This window comes from Zootermopsis nevadensis, unplaced genomic scaffold (assembly GCF_977971745.1).
Source record: "Zootermopsis nevadensis isolate Lab colony 2312 unplaced genomic scaffold, Znev_1.0 Znev_ptg000007l, whole genome shotgun sequence".
Lineage (NCBI taxonomy): Eukaryota > Metazoa > Arthropoda > Insecta > Blattodea > Termopsidae > Zootermopsis > Zootermopsis nevadensis.
Genome location: NW_028259139.1, coordinates 19,725,186 through 19,739,334, shown reverse-complemented (window position 1 = coordinate 19,739,334; position 14,149 = coordinate 19,725,186). Strand labels below are relative to the sequence as shown.

The following is a 14,149-nucleotide window of genomic DNA, read 5'->3' as shown; positions in this document are numbered from 1 at the left end:
GTAGCAAGCATTTCCGGAATTTAGTCTCCTCCTAACTTCGTCGTGAGCATCATTTTGAATCGTTTTTGTTGTTCCCAAGTATTTGAACTTTGTCACACTTTCAAAGGATTTATGAGCCACCTTAATGTCTGTCGGGTACATCATCGTGTTCACAAAAGCCCGCCACCGGGGTCTATCCTGAGTCAGTTGCATCCAGTTCACTCCATTGAGACCCATCTCCGTAAGATTTGTCTTAATGTTATCTTCCCACCTACGCCGAGGTGTTCCCTTCAGGCCTTGTAAACTTTCAACTCGCCCTAAAAACATCGGCTGAGGAGCTCGTCATGCATTTTTCTCTGTTATCCGTCCCACTCCCGTTTTGGGTCCAAACATCTTCCTCAACACTCTGTTCTCAGAGCCCCTCAGTCTATGTTCCTCCCTCAATGTGAAAGACCACGTCTTGCACCCATAAATACTTTGCACTCAATAATAGCAATCATTCCCCGGATTTAATCTGCTGATGTAGGAGATAATGAGAGGGAGATTCTTCAATATTTATTCTTCTAAATCCGGAATAAAATTTCTTTCAGTTCCCTAAAACGCTTTAATAATGTCGATGTATCAAGAGATGAAAAGTTTTAGAATTATTGTTCAGAATATAAACCCCACTTCTTAAGATCCACATATTTTTATTAAGATTCTGGGCCACGAAACAAGTTTAATTCTTTGAAAATTGTAAAATGTTAGTTGCCTACTGGAATATTCTTTTATTATAAATGTTGCCGTGAACAAACAGAAGTCATTACTTGAAATTGTGTTAAAAAAGTTTAATTCTCTTACACGAGTTCACAAATGCAGATGAAAACATTAAATGTGATGAACAATAATAATAAATAGGAATCCCTTACCTCAAACTTTGTTCAATTGTAAGAGACCACGACGTCCACCGTCAATGATCGATCTAATCAAAACTAAAACGGAGAGAGTGGAGGGCAGTTTGACAGATTTCTTAATAATTCTTATATAAGATAAGAACTTGTGATATTCTATATTAGTAAGAATTGCCACAAACAACATATTCCCTCCACCTAACATTTACCTGGGCAATACTCATTACAGCTGAATCTAAACGGTGACAAGCCGCTGCATCCAGTCTGTATTTCACGGTCACCAACTCTGAAATGACAAATGTTCGTGTAAAAGACAGATCAATGAAAATGTCACCTTATATTTTAAACTGCGACAGTAGTTCAGTCTCTTGTGTGGAAGGAAACAATCTTGGATGAAGATAAGTGCAAAATTCCTCTGACAGCATAGCCGAGTTTCCAGGAAATTCCAAAGTGCAATGGCCGTGACATTCCACATGAAACCAGATTCATTCAGAATGGAGTTGCCTCTTTCCACATCCTACGTCATTAGGAACCCTGCATATTCCAAACTGCATTACAACACTGATATTTAAACACCGCAACCTATCTGCTGTCACACCACAGCGACCAGAATGGCATATCCAGATCACATCAGGTGTTCCGAGTAAAGGTGACAATTCTGAAAAAAAAGTAACACACACATCGCGAAGACAAGTTTACTGCAATTACTGTCATCATCATTATTGCCATCTTCTTATTCCAAACATCTGATCTGCCATATGCAACTTCCGTGCTTTCAGTCAGCAATGGAAGTGTAATTGCAATTATCCGGGCTTTTGCATATTCGAAGGTGTGCGCAAGATGGGTTCCACGAAGTCTCACAGCAGACCACAGGATTCAAAGGAAAACGATTTCTTCTGAATTGTTGGAGCGTTTTGATGCTGAGGGAGAGATCTTTCTGTCCCGGATCATTACAGGTGACGAAACCTGGATACACCACTTTGAGCCGGAGACAAAAAGGCAGTCAATGGAGTGGCATCATCCTCAATCACCGAGAAAGAAGAAATTCAAGTCAACTCCCTCCGCCGGAAAAGTCATGATGACTGTCTTTTGGGACAGTGATGGGGTCATTCTTGTGGATGTGATGCCAAGAGGTGCGACCATCAATTCAGACGCGTACATTAGGACCCTGGAAACCCTCAAGAAGCGTTTCCGACGAGTTCGGCCTCACAAGCATCCAGCAGAAATTTTGCTCCTGCATGACAATGCACGCCCTTACACAAGTCCGAGAACCCGGGAAGAAATCACCAAATTTGGTTGAACGGTGCTGCCCCATCCACCCTCCGACTCCATCTCTTTGGGCCACTTAAAGATGCTATCCGCGGAACAAGGTTTGAAGATGACGAGAGCGTTATTCAAGCAGTGAGGACATGGCTACGTGCACAGGACAAGAGCTGGTACCGGCAAGGCATGCATGCACTTGTTCCACGCTGGCGTAAAACCGTACAAGTTGATGGGGACTATGTGGAAAAATAGTATGTGTAAAGGAAACATTGATTTATATTGTCACTAAATTTGAGCCATCTTGAATAAATATGTTCTGAGGAAAAAAATGTGGGGCATTACTTAATGAGCGACCCTCGTACAAACGTTCTAGGCTACACTTCAGCAAGTTGTCAAATGTCACTTTCATAAATTACAAAGGGACCCTTTTCCCCCGCCCAGTAACGTATCCAACGCAACGAATTATGGTCGTATTACGTAGGAAAATGGTGGGTACAAACGAAGTCAAATCAGACGACAAAACGATGAAGTAAAGCAAACGCGAAAAGCCGTTCAATATGACCTTCGTCACTGTGTGTTCGTAAATAATTTGTTTCGGCTACGGTAAAAAAATGATAATTTCCTTGTTAACCAAAGCAACGCGCCATTCATTATGCTAAACTACGTTCAATTTTTCTGCTACCCTTTTTAAAACAATCCGCACACCTACGCCCACATCTTGGGGCAGATTTTTATTCAAAGTCTTGGTTACTCGTATGGTCACATTTCCAGCAATTACAGAACCAGCAGACAACTGCCTGCCTTCTCTCTCTCGCTCCACACCCAATTCACATAACATGATGGAAGGATGACTGTAAGTGCTAAAGAAACTGGCAGGGTGCTGGGGCCACCAACCCGGTCGCAAATACTCAGACATTCTGTACTGTGGACGTGGGGATTCCCCACTAAGTAAAGGAGAGCCACCAAAAATTTCTTACTTTGAGGAAACATCTCTCCATGACACCAGCAGCAGCACTCTCAATGTAACAACTTTAACAAGTAGAAACACAACAAAATAAAGAAAGCAATTCTACAAAACAATATTTTGTATCTGACATTACGTCAATAAACAGTTTTACGAGATGAGTTTTAGTGCACGCTGATTACTGAATTGCCAGCATGTCTACACGAGAATTTCTGATTGTGGTCACAATGTTTATTAAGATCCCGGGACCCCTTCAACATCATGATCGTATGTTGATTGACTACCCAATAACAAGATCAATAAAACGTGCAACAAACAAAGCTACGTTCTACCTCCAAGAATCATACGCAAAGGAATCTTCACTCACAGACGGCTCGAACATCTAATATTTTAACAAACATCCTGCAAAAGAGCTGTACCACTTAAAGTCCTCTCCCTTCCATTTCAGCACGGATTCTTACAGTAGTAATAAGTTCTAGAAATGAATGGAGGGTAGACACGGGTTTCGTATTGTATGAATTTCCTTCCTGATTTCTGCCCTCTAAAAAATAACTGAGGGTTTTCGTGGGTGCGATATGGGAGCCCAAGATGAGAGGAAGGAGGGGTTATGTAAAAATATATTTATGAGGGAGCAGCCAAGGTGGTCAACGAACACCAAACAGACATCATATATCATTTCATTTCCAGGTCAACAATCTTTAACCAAACTAAATGGTCAATAACTTCAGCCTGTCTCTCTCTCTCTCTCACATACACAAAAACACAATCTCTACATTCTTCCTATAAACAATCTGACTGACAACACTAACAAATTAGTCTTTCCTAAGCCAAGAACTCTTCACAACCATTTTACAGACATAAAATAACAATCCTGACAACACCAGCACTGGTACATTGTGACCCACATAAGTGGCACTGCCTTTCTATACTTGGTTCCAACCAACCACACCACTCCTCGATCCTAATGCAAATCCCCTTACCCCACCACCAACCACGGAATATACCAGAAGTAATACTGAGCCTCATCACATGTCCATGAGACTGACACCTGACAACTCTCAACTTATGGTTAAGTCTCAAATAAATGGAACCTCTGACAGTCATCTCCATTTTTGCAAGCAAATCCAAATTCATAACGAACACCACACCACAAACTTACAAGTTTTGTAACCGATCCCCTTGCTCAACACAGCAAACTCTCAAAATTAACCAAAAGCACAGAAAATATCCCGGCAGCTCCGCTCACTGTGCACAAAACTAAATTACTTACACTGGCAAATGCTCACTTATTAATTAGTAAACAGACCACATTAAAGGCTCCTCAGCACTGCACACATCTCACGTGTAACAAAACCTTATCACAAATAGTCACCACCCTCGTCTACAAGCTACACCTAACCTCCAATTTTGGTGTCCTATGAACAATATATTCACTAGAGAATCATGAATGCCTCTAGCATACCACAGATACTGCAATAATGCCAATCCCTCACCACATTTACGTCTTTCAACATATCAAATCTCACGCTTTAAGTCACAACATCTAAAGTACCTAATAAAATTGGACAGACTCATCTCTCTCACACGACAACCGCATCAAATACATTCTAATGCTCATGTACTCACACAACGAATGCCTGGTTCAGACCGATATCAGTCTCTTGCGGATACGAGGTTCCTTCTTTGTCCCAGCAGGTTTAATCTTCTGACATCAAGTCGGTCTGCCAACTGTTGCCGCACGTACTTCAACGCTTCTCTGGCCGGCAGTACGCGGGTCACGTGGTGCTCAGTAGAATCTGAAGGATCATTCTGTTTCTCGTAATCTGCTACTCCCAGAAAGAGAAAATACATTCACATTCAAGAAATCAAGACATCACACTCTTCTAAGAACACACAGTTTTACTTCACCAAGCAGTTAACACTCCCACCTTAGCCAATGAACAAGCACCTTACATTTTCAGAAGACAAATTCTGTCAAGTTCATTACAAACCCATTCACAAGTTAACTTTAAATACGGGTCACAACAGTGTCACAACCAGCGACCTGACAAATTCTGAACTCCCTCGCTTACAGATTCATACTGGAGCCTTTCTTTCCTCCCCCCCAGCAAATTTAAAACATTCGCCAAGTGGGCCATTATTCCACACGTCATAATACTGCAACTACAAACTCTACAACTCACACACATCACGTCAGACCCACGCAACTTCCGTTGCCACTGATTCAGTGGATATTTAACGAACAGTTCGCTTGCCGTCTGTTTGGAGCCGAGGATGTTGATCGCTGTCTCCAAGAAAAGAACAAGTGCCAGGTGTCCCGGCTTACAAGGCTCCCTCTCCTCGTGCCCCATTATGACAGCAAGGGAGTCTATAAACACCAGTCGGTCCATGCCCTTCAGGTTCGCCTGTTTTGATGTCATGGAGAAAGGACGTAAATGAAAGATTAAGAAATGGCAAGCCTCTACCACACAGCCAACATCTGTAGCACTTCTACTACTAAGGTGAATTCAACCGACAAGGGGCAAGAGGTAGCCGCATCAATTAGATTTATTTTCCATATCACCATCAGTAATGCCACTTTATAATACCTTCTGGAAGCAAAGGTGGAAACTTCACCGTCAGTAATATAAATTGTTTCAATGTTGAACAATCTAAATTTATAAAACTGAACTCACCAGCTTCCTGTGATATCGCCACCATTGTGTAGTGACACACAAGGAACACCGTCGTAACTCTTTCATGGCTGCAGCAACAAACACTCCTACCAACTTACACAACAGGCCTTACTGGTTTTTCCAGATATGAAGCAGACGCTTTCAACCAGTTCACATACTAAATGTGGTTTTAAGAGAGATTTCAGGTTCTCACAGTGGTCTTTGGGTTCTAACACCACTTGGACTTACAGAAAACCAACACCGATTATGGTTTTCAAACATTTAATGGTTCGCTATATCAGCTGAAGTTATCCTTGTGACTAAGCGCAATGCCATGAGGCAGTGGGAGCATGGAGGTAAACTCCATGCATTCTCAATTATAGAACTATGTGGAGGTCAGCCTCAAAATGTGGTTCCTTAAACTGGCAAAGAAAAATCACGTTCTTCACTGTTTCTTTGTAGTCTCAATAGAAGAAATAGACAAGTTCTTTATTTCATTAAAACCATTTGCTACTTTTCAGGACAAAAGGTCTTCTTCCTTCAATAATGGCATTGTAATTCAGAAAAGAAGTTTATTAAACAATTTACTCAAATGGATGAACTTGCCTGTGACTGCCATCTGGTGAGTGGCTCTGGCTTGCTTGTCCTGCAATCTGAACGGAATCCCATGGACTGCGGAGATCTCCACATGTCGATCATCAAAACTGCAACAGCGAATCACAATGAGTAAAGATAATTACACTCACATCCTAATGTTCAATGGTCACAGCAGTGGCCAATGCAGTAGCTGCTTCCTAAATCAGCAACTGATGTACGAGGCACAGAGCAAATGGGAAATCTGGGTTTATGATATGACAAAGAAATACATTACTTGTAGAAGCCTCCTGGTACTGGCAGGATACTAAACACAAACTAATTGTGATACAGCCTCTAACGGGCTCACTGTACCAGTAAATAATGAGTTCTGGGTGCTCAGAGAAAAATCTATACCAGTGCCTCATAGACTGCCTTGGGACTCGCTTACAATTCTGCGAAGAAAAGCCAGTGATTAACAATCTGTTATGTCATGTTAGTACCATCAGGCTGGCTGTACACTTTTTTAATATCAAGAATGAGGTTAGTTTGACAATATTCTTCTGCCTCCAACTGCTCTTATATACCTTGGACAGGAGAAAAGCTGCTGCGCTCTATTCTCATCATCATTAAAATTCAGGGATGCCACCAAGAAACAGCAAATTATTTCCCAGCACTGACGACGGTAGAACGGATCCGTCGTGCTTGACTTCTGAGCACTAGATGCTGTCTCCACGACCTGGAAAACACAAGCAACAGTTTCAAGTTATAACGAGTAAGGGAAGTCAAATGTTTTAGTTACAGTAACTTCCACGCGGCATTGTTATAATACTTTCACGTACTGCACTTACTGTAATACTCTAAACACCTTTTCTCCACATCAGGGCGCATGTCATATTTATTTCCAGAAACTTTGGGTTTCATGGACACCTAGACTTTTATTTTGCAAGTGGAAACAAGTTTGACAAATCTCAACAACACTGAAATAAAAATTAACTACAAGCATATAATTTTTGTATAGTCTATGCTAACCCTAATAAACGTCAAAAAGGAACGTACTATACGCGTACCAAGTTATTTCATAATCTTCCACCAACAATTTAAACTCTAAATGATTTAAAGGTGTTCAAGCGTGCATTGAGAGGTCACCTCATCACTCACACTTTCCATTCTGCAGTTTATTTCACCTCTGCTGAAATTTCTTCAGTTTTATGTATATCTATAATCTATATTTAAAGTGGTTTTGCATTTCTATTTAAAATTCTGAGGTTTATGTATATTAATTTGTAATTTTTTTTAATACCTGTATTGCAGAATCTGAAGGTTATGTACATTCATATGTGAAACACGTCCTTGCATTGTGTCAAAAGTACTGAGGTTTACGTATATTGAATGAAGTCCTGAAGTTTATGTTTATTGTATGAAATGACTTGTACTGCATCCCATGGTTTAGTCCTAAGAAGGATCTATGGAATGCAAAGAAACTCTACTCTCTAACATACCTGAATAATGCAATTCCTTATCCAAGTCACAAACACTCCAGGTGCTTCGTTCTGTCTCGTTCTTCACATCTCCAACTCCAAAAAAGCTGCTTCCCCATCACGCACACAACTGATCTTCTGAAACGCTAATATTCAGACAAATTGGTCCTCCATGTCTTCGTTGATGCCAGTAAACACACACTACAGCTACAGTTCACATGAAAGTTGCTACTCAGCACATCCCCTGATCTCAAACTCCTCTTTGAGACAGACTAGGCACTCCCACTAAATCTATAACCGTACACCTCCTCGGAAAGCAAGGTATATAATCGCACGAGGGCCTGAGGTCTTCCTTGTGGCATTGTAAGGCATCATACGAACACCCCATACTTGGTCACTAGGAATCAAAAGTGGGCAACTGTGGTGTGGTGTGGTGGCCACATAACCAACATTACAACCTGTAACCCTAGCTGCTAACTTCTAGCTTCTTCACTGCGATAAGCTCTTGCACAAATTTAAATCAACAGCAACTGAATTTCCACATGCAAGCCACAAAAACAGAGGCTGCCACCACGAGTCTGTGGGTCATCCCAACCGCATCGACTGATGAAATGTGTCCATCATGCACAGTGGTCAAGTCAGCTACCGGAGCAAAGTCTTGCTACCTCCGTAGTAATGATGGACTCGAAACTGCATAACGGCTGAAGTATCCCATATGCTTGCATTCACGCCTACCTGAAACAAAACCATGTACAGAAATAAACATCCGCATTGAGAGACCAGTATTAATTCTTACTACGAAGGCAATCTACACCACATTAATAACCTACTGGCAACTAATCCGGCCTTTCGTGCAACCAAAATATTTCCCACTTTACGTACTTCACACAGGAGAAAGATGACAAACATCAGTTCAAATAAACTTGCAAGCATTGGAAATATAAGAGAGTAAAGCTGCACTCGACTGGCCATGCATCCTACCATCACGCCGTCCGAAGTAAACAATAACAGCAGAGGAGCTGCGCCATTTTCTCGCACGCAGGGACGGCAACGTCTGAAAAACAGCGAACACATCCCGCCACCGGCGGAGCATGAGGGATATTGAATGACCAATATGTGCGCACCCTGACGAACTGTGCTGTCATCTACCGACAATACACCTGAGGTACATGCCCGTCCGCGAACACTACACGGCACTGCCGAACCAAATGCTGACTGAAATACCACTCCAAAGACTGTAGAATTATGAAGACCTCAAACTTTATTTCGTGAATACCATTAGTGACACATCTTCTCCTTTAAAATCGACAGGAAGTAAAGAAAAAAAATTAAGGCGAAACGAGCTACCAACTTCGCCTATAAGAAACCAACTACCAATCACTTCCATAACCTCAAAAATCATAAAATAATTTATGATTCCAACCACACCCAATAAACTACAGCTCAATCAACTTAGCACGAAGCACTATGAAACAAGTAGCCCACAATTTGCATCTACATCGCCTACATCCTAGGGCACATTTGTCACATAACCTGTCGGTCGCCGTTATGTTACTGCTCAGATTGATACCAGACACAACTCTTGAATACCTGCACGTCTACCTATAAATCACCCAGTGAAATCGTCCACGTCCTTTCCAACACGAACTTATCCTCGTCACATTTCATGTTGGCACTCAAGACATCACGCAAATTCAGCACCGACATTCTCCCTGCGCGATAATTTCTCACAAGTAATTTTGCAGAAGGGCGAAAACGTCTCGCGAGCTGAGTCATTTGAAAAGTACGACCAACATCACCTATAAGACACCAACTAATAAACATTTCCATAACCTAAATATCTTCCATCATTTATGAAAACAGGTGGGATTTCGTAAACTACAGCTCAATGAACGAAGCACTATAAACGATTATTGCATATGTCGCCACTACACAGCCCCCCTGCCACCAGGTTCTACTTCACGAGCATCTATAACACACCCAACGACCCAGCCCACTGGTGGCCGTACTTCAACAACACCAACTTCCCTTCGTCAGACTTCATTTTGGCACATGCAGCAATCAACACTTAATACACTACCAACAAAATTAATGCCGGCAATATTCGCTGAAAACCACTTGCAGAAAAACACACACAATCCATAAAACTCATTGCACTTACCTGACTTACAAAAAGCAATCTCATCACTGGCAAGTCACACTTTTCGATCATAGGACAACTGCTATTGCGCATCTCCCGTTAACGACTGCTTGGAAACTCCCTCTCGGTGATGATCACTAAGTATTCCCGTTACCTCCCGCTTTGACATCTCTTTACAGATTTACATGAAGAAAATACAAACTAAGTAATGCGTGGTCAGCACACTTTTAAAGCCCTCCTGGGTCAGAGAACGGACACCCACTATTATCAAGACTGTCCGGTATAGCTATGCCAGAGATCTTCATCACCGCACTTCCTAAACGAGTGAAACTGCAGAGCCCCCCCCCACCCATCTGCTATAGAAACAGATTCACAATGACTGACGTTTTGAAGATCTTCCTGTGGCATTAGCTTGAACTGAGAATGTGAAATGGGATGAAGCAGATAAAACGAAATAACATATTCTTTCCAGGAAGAGGAATCACATCTTTGGTGACAAGCTGCGGCCAAAGCCAAGAGCACCTGCAACTTACAGCCTGTCACACATGACAAACTCTCTCTCATTCAGAGATGTGTTGGCCACCACACTATGAAGCAGACTCTTATCAACGCAATGTGATTGCGGCCGACATTTCTACTATTTTACTACACTCCGTAGAACACCCCACACACATAACTAGACATCCACACCTTACACGTTCACATGATTCATATCTAAGTTGCTATCACACTTGCAACACAATTACCACAACAGAGCAAGCCCCTGTCAATGGGTTAAATAACAGAAAACTGCACCACCTCTCCAGAGGCACACAAAATTTACATGCTGCATTCAGTCCTCTTCTCCATGTACGCACTCAGCAACAGGACGGCCAACCATCGGGGACACAAGCGGTCTTCTCTCGGAAGTCAGTCTGTCTAGTGTTGGTGCACTCCTCCTGCAATATACCAGGAAAGGTGTAAGATACACAAGAAATCTAGAATCTCAAGGGGCCACTTTCACAGACATTGGAGGCAAAGTCGTCTGAAATGGAACAATCTCATGCCAACTTATTTTATCTAATGGGTGCCTCCTGCTTATTCAAATATTTAATCTGAAATGGGGGCGGGGGGGAATGCCGTTCATAGACATACAGGGGATTAGACACGTAAGAACAAACATCCAACATGCAGTCAGCCTCTGTCAGAGCATTACCGTTGCTTGGCAGAAAAAGTATTCCTCTTCCAACTTGGTACATATTCCGAATATTCATCCAGTTAATATTCTTTGTGATATGAAGTCAGAAGACAGTGTCCTACTTCTTGTACTGGTGCCTCTTATGAACAGACACACACACACTCACTCACTCACATCCAGTTATTGTAGCTCTATACATACGCTGCACTTTGTGAGCCAATTAATATGCTCTCTCTTTGAGAAATGTTGGTCCAACGCCCTATCTTGTGTCTGGCGCACAACACAGAGGTTTTACTCGCCAGTAACAGGTCATCTAACTGCGGCCAATATCGTTCTGGTTCTTCACCCCAGCCTTGTCAAACAGAACACCCAGAGGGAACTGAAGGAGGTAACTTCATGATGACGGCATGGCCGGTGTCCTAGAACATTAATGAAAATACATACTTCAGTACCCCAACACAGAGCAAGCGAGCGGACATCACGGCGCACGGAACGACATCCATCAACACTGCACAATACATATGCCCGAAAACGTGAGTACAGAAGGGATGTGGACTGCCTGCAGGAATATGCCGGGGCACCGACAATGTCGGCGTGAACAACTCTGTAAGCTCCCGAGGTGAGCATTCCACCCTAGGGAATGTTGTGAATGTGCATGTACCTACGTACAGAGGCAAAACGAGAGGTTACGGTGATGAGAAATTAATCGCGGAAGTTTAAACAAACAATTTCCTTGGCTTACAAGTTGACAACACCTCAGATTGGAATAAGCACACTGAGTATATTATTCCCTAATTAAGCTCTGCGTGCCTTGCCATCAGAACAGTCATACCACCCATGACAATAGATACTATAAAGCTAGTTTACTTTGCTTATTTCCACTCTGTGGTGTCTTATGGATTAATATTTTGGGGGAATTGAACACACACTAATAAGGCTTTTTACATGCAAAAGAAAATAATCACAACAATGGCAGGTGTCAAAAGCAGCTTACCTTATAGAGAATAATTTCGTAAATTTAATATACTTCCACTTGCAAGTGAATTTATACTCTGCTTGCTATCATTTGTGGTGGAAAAGTTGGATAATTTTAAAAGAAATACAGATGTACATAATTTAATTACAAGATGTAAACCCTGCTAAATGTCAAAGAGGAGTGTACTTTACACGTGTCAAGTTATTTAATAATCACCAACCAACAATTAAAACTCTAAATTGTGATATAAATGTATTCAAGCCTGCACTGAAATTAGCTTTCATACTTGAATTGCAAAATCTAAAGGTTATGTACATTCATATGTGAAACACGTTCTTGTAATTGTGTCAAAAGTACCGAGGTTTACGTATATTGAATGAAGTCCTGAAGTTTATGTTTACTGTATGAAATGACTTGATCTGCATCCTTTGGATTACTCCTAAGAAGGATCTATGGAATGCAAAGAAACTCTACTCTCTAACATACCTGAATAATGCAATTCCTTATCCAAGTCACAAACACTCCAGGTGCTTCGTTCTGTCTCGTTCTTCACATCTCCAACTCCAAAAAAGCTGCTTCCCCATCACGCACACAACTGATCTTCTGAAACGCTGATATTCAGACAAATTGATCCTCCATGTCTTCGTTGAAACCAGTCCACACACACTACAGCTACAGTTCACACGAAAGTTGCTACTCAGCACATCCCCTGATCTCAAACTCCTCTTTGAGACAGACTAGGCACTCCCACTAAATCTATAACAGTACACCTCCTCGGAAAGCAAGGTATATAATCGCACGAGGGCCTGAGGTCTTCCTTGTGGCATTGTGAGGCATGCTACGAACACCCCATACTTGGTCACTAGGAATCAAAAGTGGGCAACTGTGGTGAGGTGGCCACGTAACCAACATTACAACCTGTAACCCTAGCTGCTTACTTCTACCTTCTTCACTGCGATAAGCTCTTGCACAAATTTAAATCAACAGCTACTGAATTTCCACATGCAAGTCACAAAAACAGAGGCTGCCACCACGAGTCTGTGGGTCATCCCAACCGCATCGACTGATGAATTGTGTCCATCATGCACAGTGGTCATGTCAGCTACCGGAGCAAAGTCTTGCTACCTCCGTAGTAATGATGGACTCGAAACTGCATAACGGCTGAAGTATCCCATATGCTTGCATTCACGCCTACCTGAAACAAAACCATGTACAGAAATAAACATCCGCATTGAGAGACCAGTATTAATTCTTACTACGAAGGCACTCTACACCACATTAATAACCTACTGGCAACTAATCCGGCCTTTCGTGTAACCAAAATATTTCCCACTTTACGTACTTCACACAGGAGAAAGATGACAAACATCAGTTCAAATAAACTTGCAAGCATTCGAAATATAAGAGAGTAAAGCTGCACTCGACTGGGCATGCATCCTACCATCACGCCGTCCGAAGGAAACAATAACAGCAGAGCAGCTGCGCCATTTTCTCGCACGCAGGGACGGCAACGTCTGAAAAACAGCGAACACATCCCGCCACCGGCGGAGCATGAGGGATATTCAATGATCAATATGTGCGCACCCTGACGAACTGTCCTGTCATATACCGACAATACACCTGAGGTACATGCCCGTCCGCGAACACTACACGGCACTGCCGAACCAAATGCTGACTGAAATACCACTCGAAAGACTGTAAAATTATGAAGACCTCAAACTTTATTTCGTGACTACCGTTACTGACATCTTCTGCCTTAAAACTAACAGGAAATAAAGAAAAAAATTAAGGCGAAACGAGCTACCAACTTCGCCTATAAGAAACCAACTACCAAACACTTCCATAACCTCAAAAATCTTAAAATAAATTATGAATCGGACCACACCCAAAAAACTAAAAACTCAATCAACTTAGCACGAAGCACTATCAAACAAGTAGCCCACAATTCGCCACTAGATCGCCTACATCCTAGGACACATTTATCACATAACCTCTCGGTCGCCGGATTGTTACTGCACAGAGCAACCTTCGACACCCTGCTCAGATTGATAC

General features: G+C 42.1%; 1 protein-coding gene across 4 annotated transcripts in view; it reads right to left on the bottom strand.

Moving 5' to 3' along the window:
* The window catches only part of LOC147874679 (transcription-associated protein 1-like), a 207,114-nt gene extending 193,277 nt beyond the window's left edge, over positions 1-13,837 (bottom strand). The window contains exons 1-11 of one of the 4 annotated variants that reach the window (XM_087344576.1): positions 13,440-13,837; positions 12,584-13,292; positions 11,140-11,540; positions 8,635-10,882; positions 7,826-8,539; positions 6,911-7,062; positions 6,357-6,454; positions 5,772-5,857; positions 5,280-5,501; positions 4,723-4,922; positions 1,079-1,155 (exon numbers count right to left, since the gene is read on the bottom strand). In XM_087344576.1, coding sequence (XP_087200702.1) covers positions 4,872-4,922; positions 5,280-5,501; positions 5,772-5,857; positions 6,357-6,369 — 372 coding nt within the window. In that variant the 5' untranslated portion in view covers positions 6,370-6,454; positions 6,911-7,062; positions 7,826-8,539; ... (2 more) ...; positions 12,584-13,292; positions 13,440-13,837 and the 3' untranslated portion in view covers positions 1,079-1,155; positions 4,723-4,871. The other 3 variants (XM_087344575.1, XM_087344578.1, XM_087344577.1) reach the window with 3 other exon arrangements.
* Positions 13,838-14,149: the final 312 nt, after the last annotated feature.